This window comes from Sceloporus occidentalis, unplaced genomic scaffold (genome assembly GCF_023333645.1).
Source record: "Sceloporus occidentalis isolate IW3139 unplaced genomic scaffold, rSceOcc1.0.p SCAF_277, whole genome shotgun sequence".
In the NCBI taxonomy this organism is placed as follows: domain Eukaryota; kingdom Metazoa; phylum Chordata; class Lepidosauria; order Squamata; family Phrynosomatidae; genus Sceloporus; species Sceloporus occidentalis.
Window position 1 is genome coordinate 195,723 of NW_028317257.1, and position 26,131 is coordinate 221,853.

General features: G+C 37.8%; 1 protein-coding gene across 1 annotated transcript; it reads left to right on the forward strand.

Moving 5' to 3' along the window:
• The first annotated feature begins 3,785 nt into the window (after positions 1-3,785).
• LOC149275599 (presenilin-2-like) lies at positions 3,786-12,660 on the forward strand. The gene is made up of 10 exons (XM_089504546.1): positions 3,786-3,932; positions 5,298-5,527; positions 7,282-7,423; positions 7,698-7,765; positions 8,487-8,707; positions 9,558-9,656; positions 10,385-10,462; positions 10,949-11,053; positions 11,819-11,937; positions 12,505-12,660. Exons 1-10 carry the CDS (start codon positions 3,786-3,788, stop codon positions 12,658-12,660), a joined length of 1,365 nt encoding a protein of 454 aa, XP_089360672.1.
• The last annotated feature ends 13,471 nt before the right edge of the window (positions 12,661-26,131 follow it).

The window sequence follows — 26,131 nt, forward strand, 5'->3', positions numbered from 1 at the left end:
AATAAACAGTCTGGCAAACAATGCAACCAATAAGAGACTCGAATGAAAATGGGTAGCAAGCACAAGGTACTTTATTACAATGCGAGTAGGGGATTGATAATAACAAAAAAAATGGCGGAAGTGCTAGTCTCAGCTGTTTTGTTTCATTTGCACGGGTAAATGTCTCAACATAACAACGGGAAGTTTGGGGACAAAAGGAGGCCCAAGTAGGATTAGGCCCTTGCAGCCTAATGATAAGTGAACAGTGGGAGGGATCGAATTGGTAAAAGGGAGGTGTTTTGTCCCTTGTCGGCTGCGGTCGATGTAGGGGTTATGGGGGCGGAGAAAATAAGGATTGGTGATTGGTATGAGTAGCAGTTTGCTGTGGTGGGGCGGAGTATTTGGAGTTCGCCGGTGGTGACGTCAGTAGCTAGGGGTCAGAAAGGGATTGGTCAGGAGGGTCTGGGCTTGAACGCATAAGGCTGAACTGGGGAACTACTAATGAAGAAGGGTGGAGGGGCAGTTGCTTTTACTGATTGGCTAGCTTGTCTCTAGGAGGAAGAAGAAGGCAGATTTTATGTATAGTGTAGATTGGAAATCTAAATTGGAAGTGTTGTAGGACTGGAAAGATCCCTATTAGTGTAATCCCTTTTTTTTTTAATTTTACATTATTTTAAACTTCTAATATGCATTTGATTTCCATTGAAATCTAACAGAAGCCTAGCGAGGCCTATATAGAAATAAAGAGCAGGGAAGTGTTTTCCTCTATCCTTAACCCATGGATGAGGACAGAGCAGACAAGGCTTATTATTAACGTGGTGGCCATCTTTGCAGCCTTTCTGAAACAATCATGCTAAAGACCAATCTCTTGATCCACGGGTATATGCGTAAAGGGATCCTCAACGCGCTGATCCCCTTCACCAAATGATGCCCTGTACCCTTTCCATGATCACTATATTCATTATAAGTATAAGGACCAAGAGTTAATAGAGAGCTTCTAATGCAGGGAGAACTTGGCTGGTCCTTTATAATGAATAACTAAATCAGCTTTCTCAAAAGGCTCCTTGCTCATTAAAGTATCAGCTCAGCCCTACTTTCCAAAGAAAATTGCCAAGATTGGCCCTTCATAATAAACACCAAAGAGTGCTCCTTCCTATTCCTGTGTAGGAGAAACTATTGGCGTACACTGTCATATATCCATTTAGAGTATTTAATATTAAAATTAATTTCTAAATATTATTCTGTTTTTAAAGGAAGTTCTTAACCCATTCACGACAAAGCCCGTACATGCACCGGCTCACAATGTTTTGTCATTAATGGATTTAAGGACAACCTGTTGTACGTAAGGGGTAATAAGAACAACTGTGTATGGTTTGTGTTGGCCATTGAATGAGATTGTGGATGAATGCGACAGAATGCAAGAATTCATCTTGATCTAAAGTGTTGAACACAGTTAGTCCTGAAGGGTTAATTAGTGGCACTAGTTATAATCTTGAGGGTGAGGGTTAAACAAACTGCTTTATTAGCTCATAAATATTTTGAATGAATTTGGACAATAGAAATATACAGAATTTGATGGCAGGTAAGAACCATTTAATCTACCCGTTTATTCCTGCTTTAAAGACTCTTAAAGACATTAAGTTCTTGACTACCGCTTCTGCTGGGAAGCTGTTCCACGCATTCAGCACCGTCTTATTAAAGTAAAACACTGCGGTGTTAGATTATTGCTCTGGAAGTCTGAAAATAATATTGCATGGAGAGAGTGGAAGTTTGAATAGAATGTACAATAATGGCAACTCAGATGCATATAGTGTGGCCTATATACACTTTCCCTTCTAGTACCATATAGGATGACCTGCATGTGTTTTAATTATAAGCTTCTTCCATGGTTAAAAGGAGCATCCAAAAAATAGTTTGCCAGATTTTACTACAATTTGGAAGCTTACGTTTTAATTTAAAATGATTCTTTATCACAAATATTTTGCATTTCTACTTTCTAGTATAATGATAGTAATAAAGCATTTACTATACATATTCCTTTACAGAACGAAGTCCCGTAAACGATTTGTTTTGTCTCTAGTGTTTAGAGCTCCATCAAATGAAAACATGATGACAGAGCGGAGCCAAACGAGGCGTGGAACGCATACATGCTTTGGTACGGTGTCCTCGGAAGGTCTTTCCTGTATTTTGCGGAAACGGGTGCCTCCTTCGCCTAGGTAGGAAATATGTTGTGCCAGTTATGTTTTCTTCTTATTCTTTTTTTTCCCATTATTATTACCTACTGGTGTCACGTCTTTCTTTATTCTGACATCTTTTAAGTTCTGTCAGTGTATTTGTGTTAAGTTGCAACGTGTTAAAAGAATATAAAAGTACAGTTCCTTATTTATTTTTTTTCGTACTTAACATCCCCAAGCCAGTATGCGATGATTAAACAGTTGGGGTCTGATGGTCTGCCAAAGGTGTGAAAATGTGACAATTAATAAAATAAATTTGTGTTGTATTCTGACATCTTAATATTGAATACACTTATTCAGAATAATTAGCACCTTATTCTTAGAGATCTAACAATAAGCAATTTTAATTACTTGACAAGCATGCCCAACAGTATCCAGAAATAAAAATTACAACTATCAGTGCGCTCGTAAATTCTGAGATTTGCTTAAAGGTTTTCTATTTTTAGTATACTGATTGAATAAAAAATACACTGCAAATTCTCTTTTGATCTATACACATGCAAGCAGTTTGGCTAACAGAATGTAAAGGTAGACTCATCACTTCCAAGTACATTAGGGTCAAGTTTGTATGACAGACGGGGTTAAAACTGCTGCCATTCACTACAAAATCAAACACTTGCAGCCTTCTTCATAACAAAAACAATGAATGGATATGATGTAAATTACTTTTGTAATTCATATTATTTTGATTCTGCTAATAACGGTGTTTTGCACCAACTTGCTTTTTTTGACCGTTCTACATTTATTGGGGAAAAAAGTTATGCATGATTTTTCAGAGTTTCAATAGTTTGAAGAAAGTTTTTTTTTTTTTGAGTTGCTAAGCATTCATAGTGACACAGTTTAGTCTTATGACCAAAAGTGATTTTTAGTGAAGCTCAATGGAATCATTCAGTCTGTCACTGAAGTGTTCTTTGTTGCTGTATATGAATGTCATTGGAATTAAAATAAACTAGAAGTACTTAGAAGATTCTTCTTATTAAAATGAATCTTATTTTACTTGATCTCCGTTTAAGGAGAATGCCACCTTTTTTTTTTTTTTTGAAACCCACCATTTTTTATTACTAGTGTCAGATTAAAAACAAGTTTCTATCCCAAACAGACACTCATTATACTGCATGTGGTAAACAGGCGGCTCTGTGTTAATCGCCTAGTCGGACACTCTGACTAATGAAAGTCTATGGAGGAACACGCTTCACTATCATTGCCATAAAGATTCAGCTTCATGCAGTGTTTGAGCGGGGAATTACCCAAAACATCACATACTTTCAATAACAGGTTATCTGTTTGCCATGAAGGGTCTTGCACACTTTTTTGGCGTCTATAATCGATCATGCTATGTTATTTGCATTAGATACTTCCTACATGCAAACAAACATGTATGTACTCCGAACATGCAAATGGTACTGGCCTACTATGTTATTGGATATGTTAATTGCCTATGTCACATGTTGATTAGATTGAGGCAAGTTATATATATATATATAATACCGGGTATATGAAAGGTAAACATAGGAACTTTAGTTGTTTTCTACTTAGTTTATTGGTATATGCTTTTAATTTCAGTATTTGCGTATGATGGCATTCATGAACAGCTCAGACAGTGAAGAAGAAGAAGAATGCAACGAGCGAACATCACTGATAGCAGCTGAAAGCCCGCTGCTCCCATCGTATCAAGATGGTCATCAGACACCGAGAGAAGAAGAGTCTACAAACCACAGGGTAACATATATCCTGTCTTTTGATACAGGTTTAATATAGCATAATTCCAAGTAAAATAGGCCTTCTAGCGCAAGCCTTTGTTTTACAGGTATATAATGTGTTGAGTTTAAATGAAAACATAAAATCAAATCTATCTGGATTTAAAAAAAGATCAGGATATAGAAACTGCACAGCTCCTGTGAGCATCTAGCCATATGGAGTTCGCTGCAGAAGACATGGTATCTTCTGGATAGTGGCGTCTGACAGGATGCACACACTGTTACAAAGAATAAGTCCGCTGCTTTTTCAAGCAAAGAGAAAATGTCATGTGTGTACATTTATGTGCACAAGTTTTAGGCAGGTGTGAAAAAATGCTGTGAAGTAAGAATGCTTTCAAAAATAAATTTCAATAATATTTTTATCATTTCACAAAATGCAAAGTGAGCGAACAGAAAAAAAATCAAACCCCCCCTCCCATGATGTACTGAAAGATTCTAAGATTGAAGGTTTGAATATCTATACAGATTTTTCTTCAAAAATCACAGCATGAATCCTATCAATATATAGCAAGCCAGACACAGACGGTGGTACAACGTGGCGTCTATCGTTATCTAGTGAACTAGACACAGACGGTGGTACAGCATAACTCCAATCACGATATACTGAACCAGGCATTTTTCTCACTCACGCTTTCACACACTCACTCTCTCATGCTTTCTCACTTTTACTTTCCTCTACGCATCAAACCATTGATTTTGATTTTGATTTTTCATCTCTTTACTCACTTTGCATTTTGTTAAATGATTTTAAAAAAAACTCGGCTATTAATATGTATTTTTTCTTTACCCTGCGTAAAACTTTCGTACGATACTATATATCATAAGAATGTTTAAAAAAAAAAATACAGACCAATTAATCCCTCTTAAAATACTTAATTTGTTCTTGTTCGGTGAAGCCCACGTGCAGTGTTTAGACAATTTTATTTTGTAACTTTTCAGTAAAACAGCTTTTATTTAAAAACGGACTGTCTCCTATATTGCTTTTACCTTGATTAAACTTATAGACTGAAAACATCTACAGTTTTTGATTGTTTTGGAGATACTTTATTGAAAGACTATGGACTAGCGTATATTGTGTAAGTTTAAACGTACTAGAAGCTGGCAAACAAATTATAACAATGTGCTAAAATTCTTTGTTTTCCTCACCAAAAAAGGACCCTCCATTTTGGCAGGGACAGCAACCTTACATACAGCAATCTTCCATTTGCATGTACCCCATCCCATGTGTAAGATTGTTGTTTTATTATATAAAGCTGACAGCACAGTTTATCACCATGCTAGGTTGTCGTGAATGTTATTTTTCTTGTGTAATGCTTGTTCTTAACAGAAACAACACACTAACAGGACACAAGAGGCAGGCAATGCACCTAATGGGGAAACATCTGGTACAAGAGTTTCTAACAGGGAAGGCCCAGCAAATGGTGATGAGGAAGAGCTGACTCTGAAATATGGGGCTCGGCACGTCATCATGCTCTTTGTTCCAGTCACTCTTTGCATGGTTGTTGTTGTTGCCACAATAAAGTCAGTCAGTTTCTACACAGAAAAAAACGGGCAATTGTGAGTATGAATGTTTTTTTTTTGTTTTTTTTTTATCAGTTAAACAATAAATATACATCACAACCACACTGGTGTGAGCTCGGTATTGCATCTATGATGAGTTCCTAAGTTTGTCACTCCATGGTTGCTATTCTCCTGACTAAATGATTCCAAGTTCTAACCAGGATCATCTGTAGACCCAAGTTCTAATCAAAGTCATTGTTAACTTGTGAAAGTTACATTTTGACCAAATGTCTATTTAGCAAACTTTAAGTTGCTGTGAGTTATTACAGAGGATCAGCCACAGTGAACGTCTGCATGAAGGACTAAACTGGCCTCATGAAATGTATAGTCACAGTACTATGTTGACTTTCAAATATCCGAACATTAACTATGCATTTTTCCAGGCCAACTCAAGCTTTTTGCAGAAGAAACTCACTATATCATAATGCATAATGAAGCTGGTATATTGTCACTGTAGCTTCTTTAACCCCTTCATTCCCCTATAGACGTACCAGGACATCCAAAAAACGGCAATTAAGAATCTCCTATGGACGTCCCGGTACGTCCAGCCCTTCGTGCAGTGTCAGGGACACATTGTTTGACAGCCTGGACTCCCCTCTGACAGCAGAAGCCGGCATTTCCGGCTTTCTGCTGCCCGATCTCCTGTAACAGCTTCCGGCATGAAAGCCGGTAAGCTGTTACATTGCAAACTGCGCGATCGGGCATTCCCTTCCGGGTTGCGTCACTGCTGACGTAACCCGGAAGGTCATCCTGCCCTCCGATGAGGCACAGAGACGCTGCGATCTCTATGCAGGTCTGTGAGGACCTGCATAGAGATCACAGTGTGATCGGTGCAGGGGGATCGCGGGGAGGGGAGTGAGAAACCATCTCTCTCACTCCCCCTCCCGTCCTGTAACAGAAAAGCTGGAGGAAAAAAAAAGTTTTAATTCATTAAAATAATAATATAAATAATACTAAAATAAATTATGTGAGCTGTGATGTCATTGTGACATCACTGGCATGTTCAGGAGGTCCCTAAGAGGACCTCTAACCATTTCTGTGTTAAAAAATATATAAAAAAAAAAATAAAAAAATTGTAAATAAAAAAAAAAAGATAATAAAAAATTTAAAAAACCTTACTTCCCATTGCCCTAGCATAACATCTAGCCAGTATAACCCTCCTGCCCCCGTTCACAACCCCCAAACCCGTTAAGCCATAGGCATGAAAAGTATACAAAATTGTACACCTTATAGTATGCTCCCTGGTGCTGGGAAAGTCTGGAAAATCTATATAAATTAGGTATTTCTGAAATCAGGACACCTGAATTGATAAACTTGGAGGGGATTTTCCATCACTTTACCTAATTTTGTGAGGATTCAGAGGGAAAATGTAAAAAAAAATTTGTTTTTTTTTCTAATCTTCGCTAGTTTTTACTAAATTTCTCATTCTAAATCTTCAGCTAATCATCCAACTATGGTATCAAACGAAAGCTCTATCTTTCCTTGAAAAAACAATATATAGTTTACATGAGTACACTATTCACAGGAAAGAAGAATAATCACTAAACCGACATACCCCAAAAATGGCAAAATTGCTCCGGGCTTTGAGGTACCAAAAACCCCTGGGATTGAAGGGGTTAATATATGTTTCAGATATTTATTTACCCTAATCACTATGCAATAATTTTAGTATTTCAGGTTAGGGCAAAAAAACCCAAAAACATTTAAGTTGTATGTGGTTTTTTTTTATGTGTTGTGCTTGTTACTTTCAGAATCTATACACCTTTTTCTGAAGACACCACGTCTGTTGGCCAACGCTTATTAAATTCTGTGCTAAATACAATCATAATGATCAGCGTGATTCTCGTGATGACAATATTCCTTGTTTTGTTATACAAGTACAGATGCTACAAGGTAAGAATGAACTTCAGGTTGAACATCAGTTGCTAACAGTACAGAAATTATACAGATTCTAGATTGAGTTACCAGAGGTAAAGTGTATGTATAGTCAATGGAAAATGTCCACTTGAAATAGCCAAAGTGGAAGTGTGTGTGTGAGAGATGGTGTTAAAGGTGTGACGGAACTTTCATAGACTTTTGATATCCTGTTGGTGGCTATTTATGTAATTGTGGAAGGCACTAACATATCTTCAATTTGTAAAATTACATTTAACATTTTGTTTTGTAGTTCATCCACGGATGGTTAATTCTGTCATCCTTAATGCTGCTTTTCATGTTCACATATATATATCTTGGGTGAGTGTTTATAAGTGATTGCAAAATAATGTGCTATATGACTTGTTATAGGCTAACACTAAGAAAAATCAACAGTCTAGCCGACGAAACCTTTCCATGTACACATCACATATTTATTTATTTTAAATCAAATTCCATTTGCATTCTATTTGCATTTTCTCTGACCATTTGTCTGAGAAGAACCAGTTAATAATAGAGGTCAATGAACCTTTCTGCAGGTAAGGCTAGCAATAAGATCAGACCCATGCTCTATGCAGGTCCAGCTTTACCCTTCTCGCCGACACAAACACTAGTATAATCTTACTGATGTCACTTGCAAAGAGCACTGAGGGACCAGTGAATTTACACATGAAAATCTTACACATTGATAACTACAACATATACAACTTAAAGTCGATCATGTTTCATTTCTTCAGAAGAGTTCCATGTTAGGTTACATTTTTTCCCATGCTCAAGGGTCCCATTAAGATCTGTTCTGTCAAACTAGTTGGACTGCAAGATTGTTATCCTCCATAATGAAATATGTGTCTGCTTGTTGGATGACACAAAAGATCATATGGGTCAGCACCTACTAAAGGTGCCCAGCCATACTGCCCTGCTGTACAATAGAGGTTTAGCTGTAGGTACACCATAAATAATCCAGATTTATTGACTTGCTATTCTATAGCTTGTTATTCTTGCAATGGTTTTCAATATGCTTGTCTTACTTCTGTTAATCCAGTGAAGTGTTCAAGACCTACAATGTGGCAATGGATTATCCAACCCTTTTCATGGTAATCTGGAATTTCGGGGCAGTCGGAATGATCTGCATTCATTGGAAAGGCCCTCTTCAGCTCCAGCAAGCTTATCTTATCATGATCAGTGCACTCATGGCATTGGTATTCATCAAATATCTACCTGAATGGTCTGCGTGGGTTATACTAGGAGCTATTTCAGTTTACGGTATGCACACACAAAATGGCATCCATACATATATTTGTTGTATTAGTCCGTATTATAAGCTATAAATCTGTGAAAATATCCAAATATTTAACAATTTGGAGCTAGCTGTGGGTGATAGCCTTAAACTCTGTTATTCTATTAAGCTGACAACCCATTCTATCATTCTGATTAAGAGACATGGTCTTGGTGACTAAGAGGTTAGTATGTAGTGCCCTGATTAAGTAATTTTTCTTTTGCAATCTCATACAGTTGTTATCAACAAAACATTAATATAGTAACATGGTGTTATCTCTAATTTTGTCGAGGAAAGGTGACAAAAACCTTGTTAAGTACTGTATGAGCCTTTTTGCTGTATACAGGAGCATTGACACAAACCTCCTTATTTTGTGGCGATAAACTTCCTTCATCTCCAGTCTTGGAGGCAGCCATTGTTGTCAGTTGTGATTGGTTGATGTCCCCTGCTCAAGGGTTCCATTGTGTTGTTTACCACAGACAGCGTAATAAAGAGTCGGGGTATTGCCTTGTAGATTGGGGTATCATAACAGAGCTAGAACACATGTAAATTACGCATATGCATCCACCTGAAAATATTATATTGTTTAAAAACTCAAACTGTTAAAAAATAATAATTTAAAAAATCAGCGCAGAATTTTGGACATTGTTTTCAATCTGATACTAGTAACAAAATAAAATAGACAGGTGTGTCGAAATGGAACAACACCTTAAAAAAATACACGAGAAAAAAAAGAGCCCATTTGGTAGGAACGCTTGTCCTGAATCCTTGAGGATTTGACTTGAAATTTAACAAGGCATCTTACCGGAAACTGATATATTGCAATTTTTCCGACAGATCTGTTAGCTGTGCTGTGCCCAAAGGGTCCTTTGAGAATGCTGGTGGAAACTGCACAGGAAAGGAATGAACCCATATTCCCTGCATTGATTTATTCTTGTAAGTACTTTTACCAGTTACATCAATGTTTTGTTATTATATGAAGGGAAAGTTTTTTTGCTTTTTTTCCCCTTTTAGCTCTATGCATGCTCCTGCTTTTTTTTGTGTGTAAGCGAGGTGTAAAAATACTTGTTTGTTTCATCCTTTCACCCAAGTGCCATATAGGTGATTGTGATATCACGTAGCTAATTGGGAAAAAAGCCAATAGTCCTAATGCCATTTGGAAAAGCAGTAGAATATTAGAGAGAAAAATAATTATATACAGTATATAGAACCCCCTCACGTTTAAGCACATTCTGATTTACAACAGCTTGCTGGACTGAAAATCTTTTTGGCTTTAGGGAAGATAAGTTTGGGAAAACCATCCATTGCTGCTACATGGATTCCATGAAAAAAAGTTTTCGGATAAGCGAGATGGAAAGAGTGGATCACTGTAGTACCAGTATAAAAATTAGATCAGATTTCATTATTTGGTAATGGAAATGATTAGCTTTTTAGGTGAACTAAAAATAACCCATTACAAGTGGTACTTCAACAGAAACATGCGGATTTTATCACATTGACTGGAGATGATCTTTCCATGTCCAAAAATTCAGTTGCACAAAATACCAGTAATTGTGATCGGTGATACAGAACATCGTTCTGTTTGTCTCATATATTACAAAGCAATATATAGAACTTGTACTTAATTAACACTTGTTTTAATCGTATATCTTTTTACTTGAAAGCTGCTATGGTGTGGACGGTGGGAATGGCAGATTCTGAGAGAAGGAACAGTAGGCTGAATGAACCACCACAAGATACATGTAATTATGCTGTTTTAATGATACTTCAAGGGAAGACGGTGTGAAGTGAGTGTAGGGTACAATGAAGACACATTATTTTAGTGGATGCACGTAGCATTAAATTGCATGATAACTGCATCAGGCATTAATACTCCGTTTACATTGACCACTAAAGGAGACTGCTTTTGGTTAAAAACGGGTTTAATAATGTAACTTTACACAGCAGTTGTAGATGGGTGGGAGCAAACAGTTATAAATCTTTCAATATAGTAAATACATATTCCAATGTATAGACATATATGTATATGCACACAGCTGTATATATGATATATATATATATATATATATATATATATATATCACTGAGAAGGCCTCAGTATACTCTTCATCATTTAGATATGTCCTAATTAGCATAGTTTGGAAATTATTCATGTATATGCATATGGTACAGCCTGGGGATATCACAAAAAGAGTGGCTTGAACTTATTTAAAATTGCTTTTTGTCAGATGACAATGTAAATAGCTTACAACAAGTAGACAGTGATGTTATAGAGACAAGAGTTGAAACTCCAAGCAACCCATCTGCATCTTCTGATGACCCAGAAGAAGAAAGTAAGTCAATCGTCCTTTTTGTGTGCCACAATGTCGTCTGAATATCTTCATCATTATGTTGTGTCCATTGAGAGTCTGATCGAAGAATGCTCTTGTTTATTATAGTTAGAAATCATAAATTCTAACCGTATTAGGGGTAAATATTTGCTGGTATCAAAGAAGATTAATTGAGTAAATAAAAAAATACAAAATCAGGTTTTGAATTACCCACTTTACCCATCAAAAGTATAGTGTTGGATACACATGCCAAAGGTTTACAGAAAGTAATTTACACAAAACAGATAGAAGAATGTATTTTAATATTGGATATAGAGTTAAAACATATAATTTGATGTCAAATAAGAATAATAAAAATAAATTAACCTAGCGCTTCTGCTGGAAGTTGTTCCACTTAACTATCACCCTCTCAGTGAATTAAAACATATTTATATTACATCTAAGCCTCTGGCCCTCCAGTCTTAGAGTATGACCTCCTGTACTAACATTTCTCATTCTTTGCAATATACTTGCCTCTTGTACTTTGTTAAATCCCTTGTATGCATTTAAATCCATTCCCTAACCAGTCCTCAAAGCTATACATGTTGAGTTTTATTCATTAAATGTTTAAAAAAGGACGTCTAAAAGAAGCCTGAAATCTCCTGTAGCTAGAATACAATGAGTTGCATGAGGTTGGATGAGGGGAGGCATATTTAGTCTGACAAGCCCTATCTGAGTACGGGTATACACTGCAGACTGTGGCTTTCCTAATCATCTAATTTCCCGCAGGGGGAGTGAAGCTTGGTCTTGGCGACTTCATATTCTACAGTGTTCTTGTGGGAAAGGCAGCAGCAACTGCCAGTGGAGACTGGAACACCACCCTGGCCTGTTTTGTGGCCATATTAATAGTAAGTCAAGTGATGATTTGGGCATTGGAAATTGTTAATGACGGTATTACGTGTTCCTATACGAATGATGGAATATTCTTACTTTTACCGACACTGCTCCATAGTAGCCCAATCTGCCACTTCAGCTACACTGTGCGGCAATTGGCTTAATATGCCTGACAGCTCGTCAACATAAAATGTAATGTGGGTCCCCTCATACCCAGCCAGGGGTACCTCATCATCCACAGTCCAGCCCTGCCCTCTAGCCTCATAGGTGTCCCTATGTTTTAATATACTTCTATATACGAACAGTTATAGCAGTCGGTCGGCGCACATCAGAAGTTATCGTTCACACGTAGGATTCAAGTTAAGTATTCTGCCAATGTTTCGGCCATGCAAGGCTTTCGTCCCACCAAAAAATGATCTCACAGGCCCGTAGTAATTTTACTAGTAATTCTAGATACTAGTAAGATTTTATTTTTTGTTAGCATATAATTATACATATGATTGTTATGCAGCCTGTTGTCATAGACAGGAGAATCTTGTGAATGTTTAGCACCAGACAATACTGTTGTTTTCCCCCCCCAGGGATTATGTCTGACCTTGTTGCTGCTGGCTGTTTTCAAGAAAGCTTTGCCTGCCCTACCAATTTCTATCACCTTTGGATTGATATTCTACTTCTCTACTGACAACATTGTACAACCTTTCATGGACACCTTAGCTGCTCACCAGATGTACATCTAGCATTATGTTCTCAATGAGCACTTTTTTAAGGTCGTGAATTGAAGTGTGATGTATGTGAATGTACATGTATAGTGCCATAATTTTTTTTATGACAGATGGGACAATGTACACAACTAACAGTAATCATAGGAAGAAACAAGAGTCTTTAGCCTGGTCAGGAAGGTATGGCACAGTTCAGGAAGGTATGGCACAGTTCAGGACATCAACAGAGGTCTCTTATATTTATAACACAGTGAATCCATATAGCCACTAATAATATATTGCACTGTGATAAAGCTTGTACTCTGGGTACAAATACACTATACTGCATATGTGCTTTCCAAGGTTTATATCAATGCAAGTGCCCCATTAAGCAGTGACACACCAGGGAGCCTAATACCTCAAACGGGTTATCTGCCCCCGTTTGGCAGATAAGCTACCGACCCCTATGCCAAAATACGCCACTCTTGAACTCTGCCTTTTTTCAGCTTATGGTGTGTGTGTGTGTATATATGTATATATGTTTGTATATATACACACACACATTTTAACCGTAAGTTAAAATGTGGTCTGATACAGTGGTATATAGATATATCATTGTATGAGGTCATGTTTTTAACCGGTGGTACATAAGTATAGGTCCCCTTGACATAGTTAGAATAAATAAACCCAGCAACATTACAACATTAATGTAATAACAATTATCAGCTATGTTAGTTACATTTTATATATTGATTATAAAGTTTCATTAACTGCAGTTTGATGAGATCACAGCAGCAGTTGGTGGCTGCCATCTTAAACTTTTAACAATGACAGTTGGAAACTGACTTTACAGTAAGATCTCTCCTCTCTTGGGGAACTGACAATGAGGTAAGCTGCCTGTTTAGAGCCAGCGAACACAGATATGTTTAAAGGATCAGAGAATATGTGACACCGAGTTGTTGATTAAGTAAAGCATTATTTGGGGGTGAAATGCCAATTTATTTTTTGTTACTTTACACACACTTTACACTTTACAAGCCATGTTTTAGTAACTTCACAATTCAGTAAATTGTGGAATCTGTAATCTGGCATCTAAAAGGCGTGTCTCACCTTGCTGAGGATATAACTCAAACGTTTAGCTGTAAATGACCATGGGATGGCAAGCATTTAGTTGAACCATAATGTATGACCTTGAACGTAGCTGATACAGGTAAGCAGTAAACAATGGATAAGTCATGTAATGTAATTTCACTTAAAAACAATTACAAGGATGGAATTGTTAACAAATATCACTTGACAATAACCTTTCATCATTATGTAGGTATGAGAATGCAAAAGGCATGAAGTTATGATTTACTTTTACATTGTCAGTCAACGGGCTGAATCCATACTTGCAGTGCGTGCAGTAACTGCTTGCATTGGGGTGTTGGGTAGAGCTGTACATAGACCTAAGAGAATAGGATATTATTTCATCAATACATTTAATACTAAATGACACAAACTAGACATGAAAGTGCCAGAGGTATTACTTGCCATTCGCATAAAAGGCCCTTTAGGGTTCAAGATATCAAAGGTTATTATAGAACATTCCAAATAACAGCCCAAATCAGCGGTAATGTTTTAAAAAAAATGTCATACGGTGATCCATGACCTAAAGATTCTATGATATAAGGGTTGTTGGTGCTTGTAGAGTAATAACGTGAGTAACTAGACATGAGTTAATCCTTGTTTGTTTTGCTATTAAAGAAATAGTCTGCTTTGTAGACACCAACTACAAATGCATTTTAAACTACTTAGTATTTTAGTATGCACTTTTAAACCCCCCCCCCCCCCAAAAAAAATAAAATACCTACAGCAATCACTGGCTGGAAAGCTAAATGCATCTCCTGTAAGTCAACATCCCTAGATATTACCAAATTTCATACAACTGATCATTCCTTTAACACTTCGATAACTGTGTCAACATAAAATTACAACAACAGGTTATTCTGTGTTATAAAGATTATGTATTATATGACATTCACTGCACTGATTTGTGTTAATCCGTTTGTGCGAATGATAATTTGTATGATTTTCCGTATGCTAGTAATTTTGCAATCATTATAGCTGTATTATACGTGCAATGAAACAGCAATGGCTCGTGTTTCTGTCTTGATGTGTATACTGCCGGCTGATGTTCTAAATTAACCAGGTATTGCATTTCATAATTGTATGTCCTGAAACTATATAGCTTAGAAAATAAGTAACTGGTCAGAGAATTTGTAAAACCTGTGTTCTTGTGACAAAGCAGGGTATATATCAAAATAGCAATGTGAATGTTGTCCAACATAATCTCCTCACAAAAGTCTTGTATTTTAAATACATCCACAAGAAGGCCTTTATTTTTTAGGATATCCCAGCTGGAGCTCTTCAGTCACAATAAAATTGTTGAATCACTTGTCTTCAACACCCCTGCTTTGAATTATCCAAAAACTGTACATCAAGAAAAAGAGTAAATATGTTCACCTACTCGATCACTGGCCCATCATGTTCATGATTATTCATTGATGGCTAATAAACTAGTACTATGGAGGGCTTTGTCTGGGTATACCTTCAAGGGTATTATAATGTTCATATTTGAAACTGATTAAACATTGGTCCTAGGTTCGGTGAGTATTACTGCCATTCAACGTTACTATTTTCTGAATTGTTGGGAAACTCCACGGTCCCAAGAAAGGCTCCTGAGTTTAGCCCCGTTTGAATTGGACCCAGGTGGAGTTTAGTCGAGCTGGCCTACTTTTCTTTATTTTGGATGTGTTATGTGTTTTGTTGTACTTTAAGGGTGGATACTTAAAGATATATCTATTAATCTTGTCCACTTGATAAAAGTTGCAGCTCACCAAATTCTTGTCATTGTTTCAATGTCCTTTTTGGGGAATGAGTATAGACATGTTTATTCAAACTTCTGCCCTATGGTACACAACATGAAGAATCTACAACAGACAACTGCAAAAATAAAAATTAAAAACACTTGTGTGTGATGAATTATGATCTCATATAAATTCTGTCAAACTGTATTATTTAGAATGTTAACGTAGTATTACTTTGTAATACGCAATGGTCATCATTATGAAAAGAAATCTTTGAAGTCACGTGGTTTCACAGATGGTATCAATTATCCTCTGCACCTAGTGTATTTTTGTAACGGTCCTTTTCATTCCACCCAGAGGGGAAAGCTCTCCACCAAGGTAGCTTCAGTGGTCTTATGGCTTTTGAATGTCTTATACATGAGTACCATTGTAAAATAAAAGTTCGTAAATGCTGATTTATTGTTAATCCTTTGCGTTGACCATATCTGCTTGCCAGCATGATTCATACATTACTGCCTTTTCAGTGACGTTACAGTGCACACTATGTCCGTTCTATCTGCTCGACTCAAACGTATTCCTGGAACGGCAATACTTTTTTCCAGGACATTTCCTTTTACCCCAAGGAGAATAAGGTTAGGTTTAAAAAAAAAAAAAAAATAATAGCCCCTCTACAGGCACTTTTTGTCTTTCACACTGAAATAAGTGTCTGAAATCTGGCTGATAAAGCCATTACAGTCTGCAGAAGCCTCTAATGATACTGTTCATGCATGATTTATAGTGCAATATAACAGGGTGGAAACAATTTTGGCAAAAGTTACATAAAATAATAGACGCATTAGAGTGTTTATGTATTATTTATTCCAAAATATGCTGACGCAAGCCTTATCAATAGGCATCTTTCTCGCTCTGGTATTATATGCATTTTCTAGGTATATAAAAAGTGCATATTTTGAATTAAACATCAGTGAGCTTATAACCAAAACACTCGAGGACTAAAGAAATAGTTACTTTGTATTGGCCGGGTTCAACCATGGTAACAAAGAGTGGTATACAATGTTAAACCTTAAATGTTTAAAATAAAAAATGAGAAAGTATTGCATTGCTACTCTTGCTCGTAAAAAATAAGGGTAAATGGCGTATTTTCGGGGTTAGTTTCACTATTTACATGTTTTTGTTTTTTAGGAATGGAGGAGAAAAAAAACCATAACAATGAAGATTCTATCAGCTCCACAGTGACAGACGAGACACCAGGTGAACTTTTACCACCAACTTGTAATGATTTCCTGCCAAAAGTTAGATAGTTGCCCGAATAAAAACCAGAATACTACTTCTCCATCCTGATAAAAAAAAAACAGTCTGCCTGTTTTTTCCTGCTCAAAACTTGCACAAACATGCACAAAATGTTAATTTATTTAAAGTGGAACGTCCACCAAAATGTTTTCAGAGAGCTTTTGTATTTGTTCTGTATCTCTTCTCTTGCTCCTATCTACTAGACAATGATCCTGACTCCTTAAGATAGTCAACAGAATAGCTTAAAAACTTGACACGCTGACTAATAAGTCTATGAAAAGAAAATATTTCATTATAGATTTAGGACTTTATTAGAATTGCCCCCAAAAAATCAGCTCAATGTCGTGTTTGAGCAGTATAAAGTCATTGAAAATATCACTACCATGGCAGCTGTCAGTTCTGTAGATAATGGACATTTATTGGAACAAAACAGCACTGTATTTTATGTCCAAGGAGAAATTTTTTCAGTGGGACTTTTCCTTTAAATTAGCTACTCCTCCAGCTGAACACTTGTCGAACTAATTGCAACATTAAAAACATCTTGATGTTGTTTTTATGTGGGAAGCACAAAAACAATAAAAATTGATGCTTTGTTTGTCGACCAGCACTCGACAAACAGTTTGTCGATCAACTTAGTTTATGGGAAATTGTATTCATGAAACATTTGAAAAGTCTCTTGGTGTTTATATATATATATATACACACACACACACACTCTCTCTTAAAATCCCTTGGACAGACCCACAAATTGTCAAGGACACAGAGGTATCGAGCCAAACTGAAATATAAAAAATCCTAATCTGTGTGTGGCCCGTGAGAGCTCGACAGGGATGGACAATGCAAGATGTTGTGAAGACAGTATACGCACAAGTGTGAGTGAGTGTTGTAGGTGGTGTTATAGTGTGTGTGTGCTATTATCGCCAGCAGGAGCCAATTGGTTGATGCCAGAGGAGGCCCCTGCTGGCGACCAATAAAGTCATTCTTATGGCCCTTTAACTCCTGATGGTGAACCTAAAGATTTCTGCTCTTTCTGCTTTTCTTAACCCCTGCGATGCTGCGTAGCTAACGGGAGCAGAAATCCGTAGGTTCACAGTCGGGAGTTAAAGGGCCATGCAAGTGACTCTATTGGTCACCTGCAGGGGCCTCCTCTGGCATCAATAAATTGGTTGCTCACATATGCAATTTTTCTCATAAAAACTAGGTGTATATTAACCAAAAAAAACAGCAGATTAGCCTGAATATACCTAGAAGCCATAAGTAAAATATATCCTAAAGAAGGGATAAATGTCAATCTTTGAGGAACATGGTATTCTGGTTCTTATAGGCTTTAAGTGCTGTAAAACTGATGTGTTCTTTTGGCAATTTTACGTGGCTTTGTTTGTTAGTTACTAATATCCACCAGATTCAATTGCATACTGTCAAACAATAAGTTTAGAAAATGTACCCCCACTCCCTAGCAACTCTTGATCATTCCTTAATTTCTCTATGTAAAGCCCATGTCATTGTTTTAGTCATCGTCTTTTCTGATTGTTAGACAAAGAGTGCAGATGGAACACCATTATCTGGAAATTACTTGGGCATATTTCAGCATCAACTAGCCAGGCATAAGGCATTAGCCAAGTAAGGATGTAAGTGTTACAGCAGGTAGAAAAATATGGACAGACCAGAGGGCAAAATGTCTACGTACAAGGTTGGGCTGGCCCAACCAAATCAAAGCATAACTGCACAGTGTATGCCCACAGCTAGAAAACTCTAAGATGGTAATGGGTGAGGGGGGGGTAAGGAGTAAGAGAGAGGGAGGAATGGATAGAGTCAGTATGTATAAAGCTATGTGCACCAAATCAATAAAATACATTTTATTGTAATTCATATAAAATATAATAATATACAAAACTACAAATCTTCATGTGTTGACAGAATAGCACATTGTGTGCAAGGCTAAAAAAAACTAGGTGATAGCCTTAGACAAAAAAATCACCACAAGTGTGTAGGTGTGTGTATGTATGTATGTTGTTTTACAGGGTATATGCATGTTAGCATGAGTGTGTATGTGTAAGTGTGTGTTTGTGTAAGTGTGTGTAAACATGAGTGTTTTTGTAAGTGTGTGTATGTGTAAGTATATTAGGAATGTGTGTTAGTTAAGTATGTGTGTTATCGTGTGTGCATGTACATGTAAGAGGGTATGCAAATATGTGTGCGACTGCTTATGTTATTTACCGATATGGAGGTAAGGAGCTGATGGGGCCTACTTGGCTTTACCTAACCCCCACCCCTTACTCGGGCCAGAAGGTGTCATTCCTTCCCTGTGTATGTATCTGCCATCTGACAAAGGTCATTGTTGTTTAAATATCAATGACACACATTTGGATTATTTATAACAAACTATACACATATAATTCCTTTGGTGATGTTTTTTGTTTAACTTGTGCCTGTGTTTTTTGTAAATTCCATAGCATGTGGTCTCTGTGGTCGGATAGAACATGACCTTGAAAAGTATGGAGAGAAACTGGTTGATGAGGAAACAAAACTTACTGTTCATTATAACTGTTTAGTAAGTATGGGGCAACAAAAACTCCAAAATGCGTTTGAGTGTAGTCTGTGTCTTATTTTGTGTTTAACTACTTTAGCTTCATGTAATTGAACTATCTAGTTCTTGACAGATTAATTTTACAGTTAATATACTGATTTCAAGATTTGCAAAAATTATGTTTACTATTATTTTATTTATATTATTAATATTTGGATTTATTTTACAAAGATACTTGCTACTGGTTTGCTTCAAGAAGGAGAGGAAACGGATGGTTTTTATGGATTTCTGATCAATGATGTAAAGAACAAAATCAAGCAAGCATCAAAAGTGGTAAGAACATTATAGAAGATTATAGATATAACATTGCACTCACTCTATGCTAGGTTGTGTGTATATATATATATATATATATATATATATATATATATATACATACACACACACTCACTGGCCACTTTATTAGGTACACCTGTTGAATTGCTTGTTAACACAAATAGCTAATCAGCCAACCACATGGCAACAACTCAATACATTTAGGCATGTAGACATGGCCAAGACAACTTGCTGAAGTTTAAACCGAGCATCGGAATGGGAAAGAAAGGGGATTTAAGTGACTTTGAACGTGGCACGGTTGTTAGTTCCAGACGGGATGGTCTGAGTATTTCAGAAACTGCTGATCTACTGGGATTTTCACACACAACCATCTCTAAGGTTTACAGAGAATGGTCTGAAAAGGAGAAAATATCCAGTGAACTGCAGTTGTGTGGGCAAAAATGCCTTATTGATGTCAAAGGAGTATGGGCAGACTGGTTCGAGATAAGAGAAAGTCAACAGTAACTCATATAACCACTCGTTACAACCAAGGTGCAGAATACCATCTCTGAAAGCACAACACGTCGAACCTTGAAGCAGATGGGCTACAGCAGCAGAAGACCACACCGGGTGCCACTCCTGTCAGCTATTCGCACAGGGTCACCAAAATTGGGCAATGAAATACTGGAAGAACGTTGACTGGTTTGATGAGTCTTGATTCCAGTTACATAAACAACATGAAAACATAGTGGTGGTGTAGTGGTGTAATGGTGTAGGGGACATTACACCACTACACCACCAGCCTAAACACTTTGGGCCCCTTTGTGCTAACTGAGCATCATTTAAACGCGACAGCCTACCTGAGTATTGTTGCTGACAATGTCCATCCCTTTATGACCACAGTGTACCCATCTTCTGATGGCTACTTCCAGCAGGATAATGCACCATGTCACAAAGCTCACATCACCTCAAACTGGTTTCTTGAACATGACAATGAGTTCACTGTACTCCAATGGCATCCACAGTCACAGATCTCAATCAATAGAGCACCTTTTGGATATGGAGATTCGCATCATGGATGTGCAGCCAACAAATCTGAAGCAACTGCGTGATGCCATCATGCCCATGGACTAAAATCTCTGAGGAATGTTTCCAGCACCTTGTTGAAAGTATGCCACGAAGAATGAAGGCACTCCTGAAGGCAAAATATATATACATACTTTATTGGGTTTCCAGCCAAAGGTGTATGGCTGGGTAATATAGCAAAGAACCATTGATGATTTTACTGGTAATTTTCTTCCATAAAAGAACAGAGCAAAGACTTGATTATAGAGTAAATGCTACCTATGTAGTCTATGTTGCTTTAGCAGGTTGGCACTAATATAAGCAAATTAAAGAGCTACTTAGTTTCAAAATACATTTAGTTTAGTCACTTTTCTTAAATATTACATTGTATAGTTCTACACTAAATAAACCTATGTAATAGAGTTTACAGTTTACAATAACAAATATTTATATGAGGGGCCTCCAAAAAGTTTCCGCACTTGCAGTTTACCCTTGGTTGAAGATGGCTGTGAACCGTATAAATTGTATCAAAGAGGAACAGCGTTCTATCATACGCTTTTTGTGAGCAGAAGGTGTGCCGGGAGCTAAAATTAAGCTACGCATGTGTGCTCAGTAGAGTCGTCTATAAGTGGATTAAAACGTTTGAAAATGGCCTTACTGGTGTGAAGGATGCAGAGTGTTCTGGACGTCCAGCTACAGCCACGACCACAAGGAATGAAGAAAGAACCCTGGAACTGATTCGCGAAAACAGGAGAATAACAGTTGAAGAGGTTGCAGAAATGCTTAATGTGAGTGTTGGATCTGCCTATGCCCTGATTCATGGCAGCCTTAAGTTCAGTAAAGTGTGTGCCAGGTGGGTGCCTAAGCAGCGGACAGAGGAGCATAAGTGCAAGAGTTTAGAGGTTTAGATGTTCCCGACACCCAAAGAAGATGATGATTTTCTGCAGAAGATAGTCACTGCTGATAAGACGTGGGCTCACCATTACGAGCCCCAAAGCAAGCGGCAGAGAATGCAGTGGAAGCATCCATCATCTCCTGTAGTAAAGAAATTCAAGACGCAACTGACGACAGGAAAGTTGATGTTGACCATATTCTGGGAAAAAGTTGGTACGACGTTGGGAAAATTGCATCGCAAAGGAAGGTGACTATGTAGAAAATGATGTAATTTGTTTTTTGATGTAATTTGTTTTGAAATAAATAAAAAACTGTGGAAACTTTTTGAACGCCCCTCGTATATATGAAATTCACTTGTGTGTATACAATTAGAGCAGTTATTTTAACTTCCTGTTCTCTGGATCTACATAATGTGTTTGTGTGTCTCCCCATACATTTTTTCTTCCTTATTGTTAGGTTTCTGATTGTTGTTGATTGGTTCGGGTAGCATTTCTAGGATGTATTAGGAGAAGGGAGACAATATCTGGGCAAGAAACTTATTAGGTAATGCTGAGTCTGTCACAGACACCCTCCCAACTCACCTTTCACAAGCAGTATAGGCTAAAGGCAGTTTTAAATTGATTTAAAGTTGACAAGGGGCATTGCCCTTTCACTTCTTCTGCTGTATGTAATGTCAAATATTCTACAGGTCTGCATCATATGCAAGAAGAAAGGAGCGTCTATAGCCTGCAATAAAAAGAACTGTCGAAAAACATTCCATTTTCCTTGCGGGCAAGAAAACAAGTTTCTTTTCCAGTATTTTGACACATATGTGTGAGTACAAAAATTACACAGATTAAGTTAGTAAGAAAACAGTCCAGTTATGAAAGTGGGTAAACCAATGGTTTCAGTACCCACAAATGAAAAAAGAGGCTTCAGGTCCCAATGGACATACTTTATATTCATGCAGACATGAATCATTTGAGGTGTATCCTTGCTCTCCTGAGAGCCAAAACAGTTCTGAAGCCCCACCCCCTAGGAGTCAACTGGTAACAATACCTTACTTATTCACACATAACAAAAGAACAAAATAGTTGTAACATAAAGTATTCTGTTATCATGGTAACATTTATAAGACAATAACTATAAATAGTGTTCAAATATGTAAATAATTCATTGTATGTAAATACAACAAATGAATACATAATATATTTTGAAAATGAATAGCTATGAATACATTAGCAATACAGTGCAAGCAGGATATTACAGTGCTGCAGAGGGATCTAGATAGACTGGGGGACTGGGCACACAAATGGCAGATTAAATTCAATGTAGATAAATGCAAAGTTATGCACTTCGGGGTACGGAACGCACAAGCAACCTACATCCTAAACGGTAGTGAATTAGGGGTAACGACAAATGAGAAGGATTTGGGAATTGTTATAGACAACAAACTAGGCAACAATGTGCAATGTCAGTCAGCAGTTGCTAAGGCCAGTAAAGTATTGTCGTGTATAAAAAGGGGCATCAATTCGCGGGATAAAGATATAATTTTGCCTCTGTATAAATCAATGGTAAGGCCGCACCTTGAATATGCTGTGCAATTTTGGGCACCTATTCTAAAGAAGGATATCATAGCACTAGAAAGGGTGCAGAGGCGGGCTACAAAATTAATAAAAGGAATGGAGCACTATAGTTATGAAGAAAGGTTAACAAATTTAAATCTGTTTAGTTTAGAAAAACGGCGCCTCAGAGGGGAGATATGATAACATTATATAAATATATTCGGGGCCAATACAAACCATTGTGTGGAAATCTGTTCATAAACAGGACTATGCATAGGACACGTGGTCATGCGTTCAGACTGGAAGAAAGGAGATTTAGTCTAAAGCAGAGGAAAGGGTTTTTTCCAGTAAGGACAATAAGGATGTGGAATTCTCTGCCTGCAGAGGTAGTTTTATCTGAGTCTGTACAGACGTTTAAACTGCAACTGGATGGATACTTGGAAAAACATAATATTCAGGGATATAATCTTTAATTATGGGGAAACGGCTTATTGATCCATGGAGAAATCTGACTGCCATTTTTTCCCTGGTTAGTGCAAAATTGGAAAGACCCAAACTGGGGTTTTTTGCCTTCTTTTGGATCAACAGCAACAAATTAACAAATATAGGAAAGGCTGAACTTGATGGACGCATGTCTTTTTTCAGCCTATATAACTATGTAACTATGTAATTAGGAAAGGAGGTCAGTGCCCCGTAGAACTTAGAGCATAAGTTGCAATAGGGAGTAAGTGGAATAGCAGATCAGTTGGGAGAAGGGGATGTATGTGTCAAGTCAAGGTTTGTAAGTTACAGTGGTGCTAAAATAAAATGCTATTATGAAAGAGAGAAATAAACACATAATGGTCATGACAGAAAACTAGTCTGGACACAGGGCCAGCCCAAGACATTGTGCTGTCTGGATCCAAGGATGAAATGCACCCTCCTCAACGAAAACCATGCCCACATCCATTATATTATGTCATGATAAATAATAAATTCACCCTCTCATGCTCTCTCACATTCTCTTTCACACTCTCTCACACTCACACACTTCCTACCTTCTCTGCCTACTGCTTCTGTGTCCCTGTTTCCTTTCCTGCAGCCACTGGTGTAACTACAGCGGTCGCTGCGACCCCTTCTTCCTGCCTCCCCATGCCAGTTCAAAATAGTTTAGTAAGGGTTCTTACGAAACTATTTTGAACCGGGGAGACAGAAGCATATCAGAGCCACGTGACACTGTGAAACAGAGGCTGTTCGCGCAGTGTGTGAGCAGCCAGATGGAAAGCTGGAGGAGCGGTGAAAGGTAAGTGGGGGGCCGGAGGTGGGGTATATATATGTGTGTGTGTATTGTGTTGTGAACATGCGTGTGCACTTGTATGTGTTTGAGCATGGATATGTACTTGTGTGTGTTTGAGCATGGATGTGTACTTGTGTGTGTTTGAGCATGGATGTGTACCTGTCAGGCTCATCCTCTCAGCCCTTACTGGATGTTGGAGTCCAGAGCGCAGGAGTGTAAGAAGACACACAGCAATAGAAACACACTTCAAAAATGAGACACAAGCGGAATTTTGGGTTATAGGCATATTAAACAAAGCAAAGCAGACATCTCACCGTAAGCAGTAGAGTAGGAGTCATATCATGTATACAGACTGCTGGGGGGTATAAAGGTAGAAAAGTCCAGGTAAGTATCCAAAAGGGTCTGGGACAGGTAGCAAGCAAAAATGGGAAATCCAGTAGGCAGTCCAGGTCAAACAGGCTGACAAAAGGGTAAATCCAAAAGACAGATCCAGAATCTGGCATGAACTGTGGCTCCAAAGAACTTAATGAACTCACAACTCTGTTACTGGGAGGCAGGGATATAAAGCCTGTTCATTAGGTGAGGTGTGAGTGGTCTAGGATTCAGGTGAGGAAGGCAGGGTAATAGCAAAACCAAACACAGCTGAACAGAAATACACAGCACATTCATTATATACATAGACATGCATCCATGGTACAAGATGCCACAAAGGACAGGGAACAAGGCAAGGAACACAGGGGATGGAGTGAAGAGCTGAGATCCTCAGATGTATAAGGGAAGCTGTGGAGAGGAGTTCAGCCCTGCCTCAAACAACCATTGAGAGATGAACAAGCTTTTTTGCACATGTCCTGGTGTGCAAAACTCCATGTGAGTGCATTAATTATTCATTCCTATTTTTTACTTGAATTACATACTGCACCATTGGGTATTTGCCTTTTTCTTCCAGTTCCAGTTGGGTATTACAAGATTGTTCACTTGAAAACCACATTACACTTGTGAGTGCAATTATTGACTGCATTACTGTATTATCATTGCCAACAGTCTATACTATTATGGTCTGTTTCTTTCCCTCTTTTCTTATGTGAGCACCCCCAAGTGGATTTTCTTTGGTAGTTTGCAGGGATGGGGCTGAATCCTGTACCTGTGTGTGTTTGAGCATGGATGTGCACGTGTGTGTGTGATTATGGATGTGTACTTTTTTTTCGTGTGATAATGAATGTGCACTTGTGTGTGTGAACATGGATGTGCACTTGTGTGCTTGTGTGAGCATGGATGTGTACTTTTGTGTGTGTGATAATGAATTTGGGTGAGTGTGTTTACATATGTTGTATGTTTGCAAAAGGCAAAAAGGCACAGACCAGTTGTGTGAGGGTAATAATAGCACAGATCAGCTGTTAAAGTTGGGGGGCCTGGGGCAATATTTCACACCAGGACCTGGTGGTTTCTAGTTATGCCCTTGCCCACAGCTCTGCTGCTTTAAATTGTGTGTCTTCTTTTTTTGTCTGCTTCTCCCTGCGTCTTATTTCTTCGTCCACTCCTCTGTGAACCTAGCCTCCCGCTAGCACTTCCACAAAAGGGCAGAGCTTCCAGGGACACCTTCTCCCTCCATTAGATTAACGGAGAGAGGTTGTGTCTGTTAATCCTCTTTCTCCACCAATCTATCCCGAAAGACTATGCCTTTGGACTTGTGTAAAGGGCAGCTCATTCTCAATACAGAGAATGTTGATAAAACATAAAAATGTCATAGTTT